The sequence below is a fragment of the Ambystoma mexicanum genome, chromosome 5p, assembly GCF_040938575.1.
Source record: "Ambystoma mexicanum isolate Mex_15411 chromosome 5p, UKY_AmexF1_1, whole genome shotgun sequence".
Classification (NCBI taxonomy): Eukaryota; Metazoa; Chordata; class Amphibia; order Caudata; family Ambystomatidae; genus Ambystoma; species Ambystoma mexicanum.
The window spans coordinates 1,367,356,633-1,367,371,780 of NC_090930.1; the positions used below are offsets into that span (position 1 = coordinate 1,367,356,633).

The 15,148-nt window shown below is 45.6% G+C and overlaps 1 protein-coding gene across 1 annotated transcript in view; it reads left to right on the forward strand.

The window, feature by feature from the left end:
* Positions 1–15,148, forward strand: part of TRIO (trio Rho guanine nucleotide exchange factor) — a 3,834,156-nt gene that overhangs the window by 2,962,601 nt on the left and 856,407 nt on the right. Inside the window, exon 27 of the mRNA XM_069613780.1 lies at positions 10,100–10,189. Within this exon, the coding sequence (XP_069469881.1) occupies positions 10,100–10,189 (90 nt within the window). The remainder of the gene's footprint in view (positions 1–10,099; positions 10,190–15,148) is intronic.

Below are 15,148 nucleotides of genomic sequence, written 5' to 3' on the forward strand. Positions count from 1 at the left end.
TGCACTCACACTGACATCACTACATTCCATGAGCAGTGATGTCATCCATTCAGCTAGCAAGACACATTACAACACACAGCTGTCACAAGTTGTGACATACTGTATAATGTCCTTACGCCAAGAAAGCCACCAGAAATGCTGCCGGATCTTGGCCATCGTCTTTGTGATCCCTGGGTGACCTGCCGTAAGTGTGTCATAATAAGCTTGAAGGACCATAAGTTGTACAGCAGAGTTCATTAGATACAGGCGTTGCTGAAAGTAAGGTAGCCCATTGCGTTCCATTCGTTGTGGATCCTGGGAAACCCAAACTCGGAGTTGGTCTGGATTCATGGCCTGTTTGACCTCATCCTGCCACGGGTCCATGAGGGATGGAGTGGAACTAGCTCTTGTAACTCCTGATAACTTCTCTTCCAGAATTATGTCTACTAGAATTGGTGGTGCATAGACGTCTTCTGCTTCAACATCCTAGCCTATTTGTGAAAGGGCAACAGCCTTTCCGTTTCACATTCCAGGGCGATATGTCACAGTAAAATCGTATTCCATGAAGAACTGTGCCCATCTTAACTGGCAAGGAGGTTGTACCTCAGCGGTCCGTAGGTATTGGAGATTAGGGTGGTCAGTGAGTACCATGATGGTATGGCGTGCTCCAAGAAGGTGATGTCGCCATTCTTTAAAGGCTGCTTTGATGGCGAGGAGTTCCTTATCTGTCACAGCGTAGTTCACTTCAGCCTGTGAGAACTTCTTGAACCAGAATGCTACTGGATGTAATTGACTGGAATTTGGGTCACGTTGGGACAACACTGCCCCCATTGCTACACTAGAAGCATCGGTCTCTACCAAGAACGAAAGTTCCGGGTCTGGGTGTCGGAGCACTGGTGGGGTGGTAAACTGCTGTTTAAGCCGAATGAAGGCTTTTTCGGTCTCTGTAGTCCATGTGAAAGGCTTGTTTTTACGGAGTAGTGAAGCGATTGGGTGCACTATATCTGAGAAGTCTGAGATGAAGCGCCGGTAAAAATTGGCAAAACCTAGGAAGCTTTGGACTGCCTTGACTGATGTAGGAGATGGCCATTGAAGAGTTGCTACACAAGGAAAACCTGTTGCAGCCTACAGGTAACCCCTATATGCACTCATTGTGGATAAACTATCCCAATACTATTGAGGGCGTTAGTAAGAGGTATCCCAATAGGTGGGCACCACAAAACCCGCCGATACAGGTAAATAGTTCTGAGAAAAATTCTTATCAACAACTTCTCAATATTAGATATCAGATCAATTCTAAAGGCATACACCCGATTCCTTAAATTTAGGTTTCAATAATATTCATATAAAAACAGAATGATAGGTTGTCGTTCTAGAAAGAATCCCATCAGTCATCATTGTACTCCAAGTCATATTCTTATTAAAATTGAATTGTTGCATTCTCATGTTCATATAAACAAGAAAGGTTTACAAATCTCAAAGGTGGTCGTACATATGTGTCTCCATATGTCGAGGTATTAATGCTCATACAATACAGTATAATACAAATCGAGCAAATGTATATCCAGCAATTCCAAAAAGCATCAAGTAGCTTGTGTTACATCATCACACAAGTCGTGCTTGAAACATATAAAACACTAAAGCAGTTATAAACATCCAATAAGCTTCATTTCAAATCACAATTGCCAACTCTTTCCGGATTTTAGTAATCCATCTTCGGGCTTGGGAGCTCATAGTTCCATAAGATTCCAACAGTTGCATTATATTCTCAAAAACACCTAGAAGGTAATGAAACTCATTTAGTCTATTTGCATATAGCAGGCACAGTCCATATGTAACTAAAGTAACCGGGGATGAAAAGCCACTAATCTTAAATCCCTCAGTGTGAGGGGTACAAGCTGCAGCAGTTCCCTGTATATTAGAGGCATGAATGTCAAAAAAAACAAATAGAAGAACCATGTGTAACCTAATCTAGTAAAAGGTTGATAGCAAAATTCGGTATAGTCAAAAAGCTACTCACCCGGCTGACACACTGGTAGTATTGGCCAGGGAAGTTGGATGGTAGTCGGCTGTTTCTAAAGTAGCTGCGCTCACCCCTGCAAAATAGGTGGGAGACCAAAATAAAAATCAAAATTGTAATGTGACACCAGTTGTCTGGTGTCCTCCTCTTGAGTTTAAATATTATATTGCGGAAGCTTGCAGAACGCTCCAGCTATCTGCTGACAAATGCAGGTAACAGATGGCTACAACGTGCCTAACTGTGCCTCATTTGTACAGCGTTTGAAAGAAGGTTCACAAACTATCCAGTATGTTAAAGTCCCTAATAGTAGAGCACTTCTCATCAGTATATAGCCAGTAATCATATTTGTGCACTTACCCAGATGAGCTCTGTGCTGGCTCGGAGCAGGCCGTCTACATTCGCGTGGCCTCAGCCTCCATTGTATATGTGGTTTACATGACACTGGCGCGCATGCGCGTCGGTGTCAGAACCCACCATCTTGGTGTGGGACTGGAGAGGCTGCTATAGGCAACTGTAAACAACGTTATTCACTACAAAAAGGTAGTCTGCTTGTTAAATCAGTCCCTGCATTCTAACATCTAACAAGTGTAATCACTACCTTACTCTGGTTATCATGAATTCAATACAATGCAGCATGCTAGACACGGGGCACTGTAGTACCTTTCAAGGTTCAGCACTAAAAGTCATGCTGGGTGAAAAGAAAAATAACGCCTAATCACATGGTATAGGTGATTGTAAAACAGGGGAGACTTGCTGAGACTTCCTGGCTGGGTGTCCTACTCCTTCTGTTATAAAACAAAGAGCCATATGCAGATGTAATGCGTTCGTATAGTGTAATACGATTTAAATGCCTAGATACCTAGATCTCATGGTATAGGGGATAGTAAAAGCCGGACGTAGGGCACAAACACCGAAAATCTCTGGCTGGGTACCCTACTCCTGCTATTGTGTACAGTGGTGTGTGCGTATAGTGTAATTCGATTTCTATGCAATGCCTTTCATATGGCCAATCGGTAGGTACTTGAGAGAAGGTAAAGTATGCAGGACATAGGGCAAGACAGCCGAATAGAATCCGTCTGGGTGCCCTTACTCCTGCTGTAATGAAGTCAAATTAAGCCATGAGAGAGTGAAGATCTACAGCTCATGTCACATCCATCCTAGCTCAGTACTGGTGCCATGGAAAATTATGCAGAGCGTGAGCTTGATGTCTTTGTGTGATAGGGCTCCTGATGTAAAGTACCCAGTGTTGTATGCTGTATCCTTAACTAAACCCCAGTGTGAGGCTCTGCATAAGGGTGTCGTGGTCAGCCTATTATATTAATATCATAACGTTCTCTGTATTAAAGAGCGAAGCGACCCCCTCGGGCAGATAACCGCTCACAATCTCCTCTTGTCATGTCCAATAAGGTCCATTAAGATGGATCAAGATGCATATCAGCCTCACAGGTTGCAACCCACTCACAATTTTGTATCTCCAATTGTCACCCTCAGTAGGCTTTTCCTAATAACTCTATACAAAACACATAAAATCAAACTCACAATTCATGCTTGTGGATGCAGTGAGTCCAGAAGATCGATCCACAAGATTTCCCTTTGCAATAATCTCTTATGCAGGTGCCCACCTCTATTGCTTGATTTGATTTGTTGCAGAATCACACATTTAAGTTGGGCTACTGTATGTCTTGCTTCAACAAAGTGCATCGCAACAGGGGATTTTAAGTTCTTGTACAAATGTTAGACTTGTCTTCAGTCCACATTGTTTTTGCCTTTCTCATCATGCCCACGTAGTAAAGACCACAAGGGCACTTGAGTGCATATACTATGTTAGATGAATCGCATGTGCTTAAGTGTTTGGGATAGATAGCTTTCCCTGAATGGAATTGGGTAATGCTGTTGCCCAGTATTATGTTGCCACAATGTTGACAATTGTGCCAAGGCTGTGTTCCTTTGAAGCAAATATGTGTTTGGATGGTAGGTATCTCGGCTCTCAGAAGACTGTTGCGTAACGCCTTACTGTTCCTGTAGGCGAAAGTTGGAACAATGGCTGTAGTTGTGAATCCATTTGAAGCATAGGCCAATTCCTTTTTATGATTTTCTTAATCTTACTACTTTGGATGGAATGTGTTGTCAACGGTTCCCTCCTATTTGGAGGTTTGGGAGTCAAAAGAGTATCTCTGTCGATTGTTTCCACTTTCTCCGCAACTTTGGAGATACAGGTGGGGCTATAACCCCTCTTCAAAAATGTATTTTACAAAGAAGTAGATTGTCTCTTGTATACTTCTATCGCCGAGATGTTCCGCCTGTATTTAAGGAATTGACTCAAGGGCACACTGTCGATGGTGCGTTATGGATGGAAGCTAGTAGCTAGCAACAAGCTGTTCCTAACAGTGGGTTTTGTGAAGATCCTTGTGGCCAAGTTGTGACCTTCACTGTAAATCTATACGTCCAGGAAGTTATTGGTAGTCTTGCTTGTTTGGGTTGTAAATTTGATTCTCGGGTGCATCTCATTCATCATTCCAGAAAATTCCTGTAGTTCTTCTGGGGGGCCTGTCCAGATGCCAAATACATCATCGATGTAGCATATAAAGATGAAAAGGTGTTGCGAGTTCAAAACGTGTTCTGTTTCCAGATAAAACATGTATGTATTAGCGTACGTAGGTGCCATGGCGGCACGCATGCTGGTGCTGCAGAGTTATGAAAAGTATCTATCCTGAAATTTTGAGCAGTGTGAGTACAAAGAGTCTGTCGCCTTGGCAGTTCTCAGCTTGTAACAGTAACCATTCGACCGCTTCCAGTCCCACTTTGTGCACTATATTTGTATAGAGAGAGATCACATCCACCGTAAATAATGTGTCTATGCCATTCACAAACTGTGTCTCGTTAAGTCTTTGCAGGAAATGCATAGTGTCCCTCATTTAGGTGACAGTGTCTTGAATCGGAGGCTGGAGAATGTTGTCCAGATATTTAGCAAGCAGTTCCAGTAGGCTCTCTGTTGCAGCTATGATGGGGTGTCCTGGAGGTTTTATTAGTCTCTTGTGAATCTTGGAAAGAATATAAAATACTTAAGTAATAAGATGTGTATTTTCAAGGAATGTGCGGGTCTTATCAGAGATAACACACACCTCTGTACTCTGCTTCATCCAAAACCTCTTGGATTAGTGTCCGCACATTTTCTGTGCGGTTGAATTTCCTTGTAGGTCTCTGCATCTATCAGTTGTCTCTTTACCTCCTCTAGATAGTCAAGTTTTTTCATAAGGACTACGGCCCCTCCCCATTGAAGAATTTCTTCCACCTTCCAGTTATCCATTTGAACGCCTTGTGGCGTTAAGATGAAACCTGGGAACTCTACCTCCGTCACATGGAAGGCACATTTTTCTAACTTAGCATACAGGCGGCGTTGACGTAGCTTTTCCAAAACGGCCTTCACATGCTGTACATGTTCTTCCAGAGTTGCTGAATAGATCAGGATATAGTCTATGTATACCATGCCGCACACGTCCAGAAGCTCCCTCAAAACGTCATTCATGAAGAATTGAAATGCTGCCGCGCATTACAGAGGCCAAAGGGCATGGAGGTGTATTTGAAGAAGCCAAATTTGGTGCAGAAGGCTGTTTTCCACACGTCGACGACTTTTACGCGCACCAGATGATATACCCCCCCAGAGGTCCAGTTTGGTATAGACATTGGCTTTCTTTACTTGGTCCAAGAGCACTGGGATTAACGGCAGAGGGTACCTATTCTTAATTGTGATTTTAAGTCCTCTGTAATCTATACAGGTCCTAAGGTCTCCCTCCTTCTTTTGGACGAAGAAGCTTGTGGAGGAAGCAGGTGATTTTGAGGGTCTTATGAAACCGTTTGACAGGTACTGGTCCAGGTAGCTACACAGATGTTGTTTTTCCTTTTCGGTAAGGGCCTAGATGCGGCTACTAGGTATTTGGGATCCTGGAATCAGGTCTATTTGGCATTCATGGGGCCTGTGCGGAGGCAAAGTATTGCCTGCTCCTTCTGAAATACATCCTGATAAATTATGTATTCTGAGGTCCTGACGGTCCTTTCCTGGAGTTTGCCACAATTGGCTGGACTGGATCAGGTATTGATGAATAACAGGTCTGCAAACAATCTTCTGAGAAGGCCATTGTATGCTTGCTCCGATTAATGCTCAGGTTATGGCACTCCAACCAGGGCATCGCTAAAATGAATTGGAACTGGGGTGCGTTGATCAGATCGAAGACTACGTTCTCGATGTCCATCATTACACAACAGCTCGACTTCCCTCGTACATTGATTCACAGGACCCGATGATAATTGCGTTTCGTCTACTGAGACAATGTTATCAACCTTCTCTCTTTGTTGCATAGGAACGCCTATCCTTTGAGCCAGAGTGAAATCCATGTAGTTTCCTACAGCTCCACAGTCCACGTACGCCTCAATAGCGTGCATCCTCTGTGGGTACTCTGAGCAGATGAGTATTACATGTGTTGTGAGATGCGAGACCGATGATGTCTTCTCCTTCCTCGACAAGCCAATCTCTACTCTTGTCGAGGCATAAAGTTTTCCAAGAGCTGTGCTACGATCCGATGCTGGTTGGTGCCCCCAATGGCTTTCCTGGTGATTTACTTGGGCAGTCTCTTAGGAAATGTCCTGCCTTTCCGCAGTACAAACAAAGCTGCTGGCATATCCGCCTCCCTGTCTTCCTTGGTTAAGGGCCCTCTAGAACTTCCTAATTGCGTGGGTTCTGGCGGGTTCTATGCTGGACGAGACAGGCTTCTCGTGGGCTCACATACGAGGTACGCCCCTGCGAATGGGACCTGTCTGTCTTTCCCTCTTGCAATCAATGGTCTAATTGCACAACCAAGTCTATGTACTCTTAACAGCGTTCAGGAGGGTTGACTACTTGCATTAAAACATCCTTGAGCTCACTGCGGAGACCCAGTTAGAACAGAGTAGTCCTCTTTTCTTCTGGCCAGTTAGTTTCAGATACCAACCTGTTGAAGGTGGTAATATATACTAGAAGGTCCTGTGAACCCTGTCTTAATGTCAACAGTTCACCATCCAAGGCCGGCGCTTGCGTTCTTCGAGCAAGGTGTTTGTAGAGTTCTTGTTGGAAGCCAGGAAAGTTGTACAGAATCGCATCATCCCTGTTAACTAATGGCACTGACCAACTGGCTGCATGACCCCCTAGATATGATAAGACAAACGCAACCTTGGTTTGGTCTTTGGGGATGCCCCCAGCCGGCACAGAAAATGGAGACGACATTGGTTCATGAATATGGCATACTTCTGTGTGTCACCAGTAAAACGTTCAAGTGGGGCTAGAGGGACAGTACCGGGAGTGGTGACCTGTATCTGGGCAGGCGCTGCTGCAGCACTATCTGGTGGTCCTGGTAGGGTAGCCTGACGAGCTTGGGTTCTGGTTAAACGTTCCGCTAATTCCTCGGCTCTTTCCCTATTCACAACCAGCTCCTTTTTCATGGCATTGGTTTTGCAGGATGGCACGTTGGCCCAGCGCACTGTGCAAAGGGGCGTGTTTTGGGATTGATGTCCACTCAACTGCAGTGATTCTGATGTCTGCTGAAAGGCTTATGAGTTGGCCACTGTGTGATCTGTGGGTAATACGTGGACACTTTAGTACGTGCCCAATACTATTTCCCTCCCCATCCTCCATTGACCTTCCCTTAAGAGGCTGCTGGCTGGCAGGGGCACTGGTTCAACTTGTGTGTAGCGGTGAGTTCCTGCGTGCAGTTTCTAGCACCAGCTCCGATTGCTTCACTGGCATCGTGGTCCAGTCCTGCTGTGACTCAAGAGTTGCTCTGGTAAGTAGGTAAATGACAGTGGCTGAGCGGATGGTGAGTGTGCTGCGAGGCGCGAGTTTATTGTAGTGCATTAATAATGTCTTGGTCTTGTCTTCCTTAGGTGCGGTTTCCGTCGAAATGTCACGGATGCTGGAGATTCTGTTTGATGTTTTCCGGGTTGCGGTCGAGAAACGAGGCAAGCAGGGTTTCAGTTAAGGGCTCAGCACACAAGTTATTTCGCAGTCCTAACCTGTGCTTTCCCTTTCAAATGGCGAGCAGCGTGCAGCAGAAGAGAAAAAACTCCAGCGGGCTGATCGGAGCATGCCAGAATCAAAGCAGGTATGTATTCACTCTCCGGAGTCCCGATGGAAGTTCAAAGTTGCAGCAGTCTCACCGTGGACGTTGCACTGATGCTGATAATAAGCATTACACTGCTGTTGTGCTTGCAGATGAAACGCTAAGCACGGTGTGCGGTCCAGGGCGTGGTTTTATAGCCCCGGCCTGCACCCTTGAACACTAGACCACGAGGGCTGACTTAAGCATGGGCTGCTTGGGGGCCATTTTGGGTTTCTTTGTGTGGTATAACTTGGCAGCCATCTTGGTGCAGGCTGTCCATGTTAATACAATGCTGCCTACGCCAGCCAGCCACCTTCAAGGTCCATACTCTACCCAGATCACTACAGTGTGAGAATGTGCCTGATACATTGGTTGGTCTGACAGAGTGACTATAAAGGGGAAACATGCCCTGCCCTCTCCTGGGAAACATGACAAGTGGTCTCTGAATTTCATCTCTCCAAAAGATCTTCTCATGTTTTGTCCTCCACCCCATCCTTACAAGGTAGGGTAACTATTCCATCGGCTGGACCCGGTGCGTGCCCTCTGCTAATACGTCTCTCGGACAAAGACACCTGGTAAGACAGAACAACCTTTTGTGGGGTATGCTGGTGCCTGTGCTGGCAGGTCTGTGACCAAACCGAGCCTGTCAAGGTGGATCATTCTCTGCATCTTAGAATGCTGTGATCTGGCTAGTAAGGATATGCCTGAAGGTCTCAGAGCCCATTCTACCAGAGGACTGGCTTCCACCTCTGCACTGCAGAGAGCGGTCCCAGTTCTGGACAGTTGCCAGGCGGCTACATGGGCCTCATTGCACACGTTTGCAAAACATTATTGCATGGATTCCCAGTCAGTGTATGACGCCCATTTTGGTAGGGCATTCCTCCAGAACTGTCTGGTATAATTCATGTCCTTTCTTTCCTCCAGATGCATATACTGCTATGGAATTCTGTCAAAGATGAGGAATCCATTAGAGGAAGGCATCCATTAGAAGAGCAAATTACTTCACTCTCTCTAATGTTCGTTCAGATGGATTTCCTCCCACAGATTCATCACCCTCCCTACTTGCCACTTGGCAGATGGCTAGGACACCCTTAGCTCAGCAGTCCCTCAGTGTCAAAGTGCTAGGGAAAAAGGGTGGAACGGAGATCACGGGGAGCGACGCCTTGATATATATACGGCCCCAACATACAGTACAGGTGTCGGACGGAGCTGCACTGTGCCCCCTAGTGGCGGAAATGTTTCTGAGGATCATCAGTGCTGTGGATAGGATATCATAGATCAGGAATCAGTGGAAGGAAAACGAGCAGAAACAAGATTACTGCGAGTTAAGTCATTTGTTCTTGTCTAAGGGCAGTACACTAGCATGCCTTTTTACTTTTATCCTCTGGGCCCCTAAGACACTCTTAGGCTGTGCTTTGGCGAAGCAGCAAAGTGCTGCCTCTGTTCCACATCGCACATTAATTGAGCAAATATAGCCAAGGCTCTGTTTTTCTGATGTGGAGGGGTTGTGGGGGACTGTGGAAGGAACCACTTGACTTTAAACAAATGTTTTCTGAAAGTCTTATTGTATTTTGAAGACGCATGCCTCTTATTAATTTACTTGCTTCTGATTATTAACGCACATCATCTTCGTGCGCTGCTGGGAATAACCGTACGTTTTTGCTCACTGCTGTTGCTCCAAAGGGCTGCACTGAACCCTGATGCTGTTTTGAAAGTTTTTCAGTGTGTTTTGTACTCTCCTGATTTTTATTGACTGACTTTTATTGACAAAAGCAATTCATTCAGGAGGAATGTACAGATCAAAATATTGATTCATTCATGCAATTGTTACCTTTTATTAATTCTTTTGATTTTTGCTCACCATTTCTTAACCTTGGTAACTAATCAAAGTCTCAGAACTGCAGCTGTATTGTTTATCCCAAAGAGTATTTAATTGTGAAAAATCCTAATACCACCATATTATGTTTTACAGGCAGACAAGTTTCAAATGTACGTTACCTATTGCAAAAATAAGCCTGATTCTACTCAGCTAATACTGGACCAGGCAGGACCCTATTTTGATGTAAGTACTAATTTTCACTGAAAGCAAGAGGGCACAATTTTCTTTATTCCAAAAATGTCAGTGGCATTGAGAAGAGAAGATGTTATTAAACCTGAATGCTATCATTGTACCTATATTTATGATGGTCTGTTTTGCAGGCTTACATTTACAAAAAGATTGTCACTATAGATTTGGTATCTGAGGGTGAAGATTTCGATTTTTGAATTTCTGAAGTTCACATTAATTCTACTTTAATTAGCATAGCGTTTTCACAGCAGCATACGTGCATAGCAATCAAAGCAACATCATATAACCGAGTATATCACGTAAAGTCTCTAACAGACATCATTATTATCTCTTCAGTTATACAGTACTGCCGTTTTCTCCTCATTCATCAATTGCCATTCTGGCCAGATAGGAGTGGAAGTCTGCCCAGATATCATGGGGTCTGGAGGAAACAGGAAGCGTACATGCATACTGTTCCTCGTTCTCTTGGGCCCAGGTTAGAGCAATCAGCCAGTCTTTCTCCCTGTGGGGGTTCCTATTTTTACAATTCAGAAGTATAGTTATTTTGGCAATCATGCAACCCATGTTAATGAACACTCTGTGCTTTTTGCTCTGTATGTTAGGCCACAACCTGAATAATGCTCCGATGGGGCTCCTCCATCGGGGTGCCTACCACCTCAGCCATGATATCGAGAGTTTTATTCCAGAAATCTTTCATTGAGGGACAGTCCCAGAACATATGTATGTGGTCTGCCGAAGCAGAGCCACATCTGGGACAATACTGCTCGGTAGGTGGGGACATTTTGGAAAGTCTGGTGGGGTTGTAATATAGCCTGTGCAGAATCTTAAATTGTATGAATTTGAACCTGAAGTTACTGGATACCCTCCCGGTGTGCGTGCACATATGTGACCATTGGGCGTCGGTAAGTTTCACCTGCGTTTCTTCAGACCAGCGAGCTGTTGTTCGCAAGATGGGGAGAGCTTTCTACAAGGATGATTTTGAATAAAGTAGAAAGGATGTGTCTATCATCGCCCTAGTTCCCTATGTACACCAGTATAGGTGTCTCGGCAGGTTCACAGTGATAGTATGGCCATCTAGACGAGATCGCCGACCGATTCTATAATATGGAGTCTTTCACCTTCCTTATCCCCATATCCAGGTCTCCAGGTCCCAGAGGTAATGAATTTCCCATCTGGAAAGAGGTCTGCAAGTGCTCTGCACCCTAGTCCATCCCACCTTACTCGGATTGATCTGTCATGTAGGGGTAGTAGTCCGGGTAGTTCCAGATCGGAAGCTACCTGCAGTAGGGCTGGTCGGCACCTATTAGGGTGAATATTGCGTGCCACGCTTTCAGCGTAGAAGAGACTGGGTCCAGTGGGGAATCATTTTTATACTTTCGATCAAGCACCAGAGTTTGGAGGTCCATGCGGCCTGTCGCTAGTGCTTCCAACTTGACGTATGGAGGGGTCACTCTGAGATATACCAGAATGAGGCGAACTGTGCACAGGAGGCATCCAATAGAGTTCCAGATGGGGTGCTGGGAACACTCCCTTCTCATATGGAAGTGTTTGCTCCACCCATTTCTTACGGCCCGCCCCGGAGTGCCAAAAGAATTGTGCAAAGAGAGAGTGCAGCTTGGCAAAGTAGGATTTCCAGGCCATATCGGAACATTAGCAAAGATATAAAGCAATTTAGGCAATAGCGTCTGTTAGTGTAATTTCTGTAGGTCGGCAGGGCCGCACCCGGAGTCCGCAGACCTCCAGCTTTTGGAAGGCCCTAACTCCTTCCGTGTCTCAAAGAAGTAGGAGGCCCACCCAAGAGCAATAGGTTACTGCTGTTTATTACACGGAAACAGACAGGGACAGGTTCATGGAGCATAGGTTCCAAAAAACATCTCGTAATCAGGCTCGCATGCCCCTTTTGTGTCTTAGTGACGTAACAATGTGCGTAAACTGCGAGAGCTCACCCACAAACCTACCGCTACTCCGGATTGGTTCCCTGAGTGGTAGGGTCCGTATAGGACGGTATAGTGAAAAGTTTAATTGGTACAGTAGAGGTCAGGTGGTACGCTTGGGTTGTCCCTAAAAATTGCTACTTGGAAATTGTTACATGGAGAGAGTTAGTGATTGGTTCGGTTGTGATGCCGTTAGTGGTTAGCCCCCTGTTTCCTGATTGGCCAATCCGCGAGCCCCCAAGCCTTGGACCATCGTTGTGGGACCCCAGAGCCTCTTCAGTTCTTGGAGCTTCGTATCGTATCAGTTCGGCCTGGTCATGTGTTGAGGGACCATGGCTGAGTCAGAATTACGGGGATTTGATTTGTATGTCTGCTCCGGGAGTCGTAGCAGTGGCAGGTGTAACTTTGGCTTGGAGAGCGAGGCATGTTGATTGCAACGTCACGACCTTGGCTGCCGGGGTCTAGTCGGGGTTGGGCTGCATGATCGGCACCTTGTAACTCTGTATGAACTGCTCCGGGTCTGTAGACTCTGGTTTGCGGCCTACTTCGGCTTGGTTATGTGTGGCAGTATAAGGTCCGTAAGGCAAGGGGTGTGAGGGTGCAGTGTGGTTCTTTGTACATCGGTCCATCTATAGAGTCTAATCTTCAGGGGATAGTAGCATGAAGCTTCTGCAAGCATATACACAAACTCTTCTGGCGTCTTGCGTTTCTGCGATGCGGTTGCTGACCTATGTGAAAAATAATAACGATGCATGTCTGTGAGTGTGCACGGTCCTCTAAATCGTAGCACTGATAGTGTTCTTCGTGTGGATTGGTGTTTGTGTGATCCAGGTGCATGGCAGCACATGTGTTTCGGTTCGTTGTGGCTATGTCATCATGTCATGTTGAATGATGGCAGCATAGGTTTGTGATGTTTAGTCGAGCTAGTCCATGTGGTCAGTCTCAGCTCCATCTTGTTTCCCACCTTGTACTCTGGGTGGGATGCGGCCAGGTTGTGGAAGTGGGGCGTGGCCATGGTGGATATTGAAATCTGAGGCGGCGGACAGAGGTGCAAACTCATTCCGCTCAGGGTACTTGGGTCGTGATGTCATCGGCCATAGTTTGTACATGGGTCGGGGGAAGGGACTGTCTCATTTTTCCTCTTCAGTCCCCCCTCTGGTCGACTTGTCGACCACAAAATTATCCACTCTTTTATCTCCTCGTACTCGCCACACCTTAGTTATCCCTGCCAACTGTCCGTAGTGGTTTAAGTGATCTTCAAATGACCAGTACATGTATACACATCCACCACCGGGCTTACAATAAACCCATTTCCCAACATAGTACTTCGGATTGCATGGATTTTCAACCTTTATTGACGGTGGGTACAAGTCTGCTTCTATTATCTGTTGGCGCAGCCGTTCGCGTTCCTTGAGGATGACGTCTTATGCCGCATTAGGATGTGCATGCCGATCATTTCCTCTGCTGTACGCTTTGACCTTGCCATCCATAATTGTATTCCCATCAGCGATGCCATTCCCAGTATCATGCAGCCTGCCAAAACCTTGGGACCATCCGCTAGCCATGATGGCATCCAAGACCAGATGTATGAAAACCAGCTACCATCCTTTTTTGTCCCCTTCGCTTCTTCTTCCATCTTTGCATGCATCTTGGCCAGTTGCAATACTGCTTCTGATAGTGCCGTTATCTTCGTCATTCGCAGGAATGAACGTGCAGCAGGAACTTCCAATTTTTGCACAAATTCCTCCTTACATCGCAGTCAGGAGGTCCAGCACGTATCTGTTCTGCAAGGCCACCATTCTTATTGCCCTTAGTTCTTTTATTGTGTTGAATCCGTTCACCGTGGAGTTGATCGTCATCATCAGCTCCCATCTGGTTATCTGCAGCCATTTCGCATTTGCATATGCTTGTACTCCTGGATGTATTACGGAGGAAAAGAACATGGCTGCTCTACTAAACAATCTGCGAGCTGGTGGGATGTTTCTTAGTGCTGTTTCTGATTTACCCCAGAGGTACTTTCCTGTGAGTGGTTCTCATTCTCTTTTTATTCTCGTCAGTGTCTTTTCTGGGGGAGGGACACTCTGGGATGTGCTGCCAATTGGTTCCAGAGACCACCTTCTTCTTCTTTTTCCTTCATCCATCTTGGGTAAGTTTTCCATTTTGATGTGTTTCTGCGGTACTACCAGGGAGGGTACGCAGAGTACATACTCCACTCTATGGTAGACTTTGATATGCTTTCGCTCCGCAGGCCCATTAGTGGTCCATCAGTACTGCTGTCCCCGCAACCCCCTCAGGAAGCTTTACTATTCTTTTACATTCATTCATTCATTCCAACATCAACTTCTCCATCGTGATGGTAACATAGCGTAGGGGATGCAATGGGAATTATTGTTATTGGCTCCTCCTCTTTGTCCAACCATGTGAGCTGTGCCGCACTCTATGCCCACTCCTTGTAGCATTTGTCGTTTTCTTCTTGTACCGTCATTACTGCAGACTTTGCCAACGTTAATATCCTGCTTCCCACTACTCCATCCGCCCATCCATTCTTCATGTACACCTTGCCATAGATCAGTATCAGCAGTCTTTCCCAGCACCCCGGTTCACCTCCTATCTCTCTTGCGCTGCATTTACATGGTAGATAGTTCAGTGTCATTTCTTTTGTTTCTCCTTTGTCTGGTCCGTCTGTTACATACTGTAACCCTTCAGTTAGCTGCCAATAGTTGTCAAACATCGGTAGTGTCTTGATGAAGTTATCTTCGTATGGGTATGTTAACCTTGATTTCCACCTTAGTGTTGCCGTTTTACCTTGGGTTCGTCCTCGTGTTTGAAACAGCGCTAGATATAGGAGGCACTCTGCTGTGAACGCTGGCACTTCAGTTGCCACAAATGTTCAGGAGGCGCTCATGGCATACAGGATCAATGAGCATATGTAACAGTTGTCCTTTGTCGTGTCCTTAACAATTTTGAACATGTGTTTATACCACATGTTAGAGACGTGTGCGGACTCTGTAAAATATGT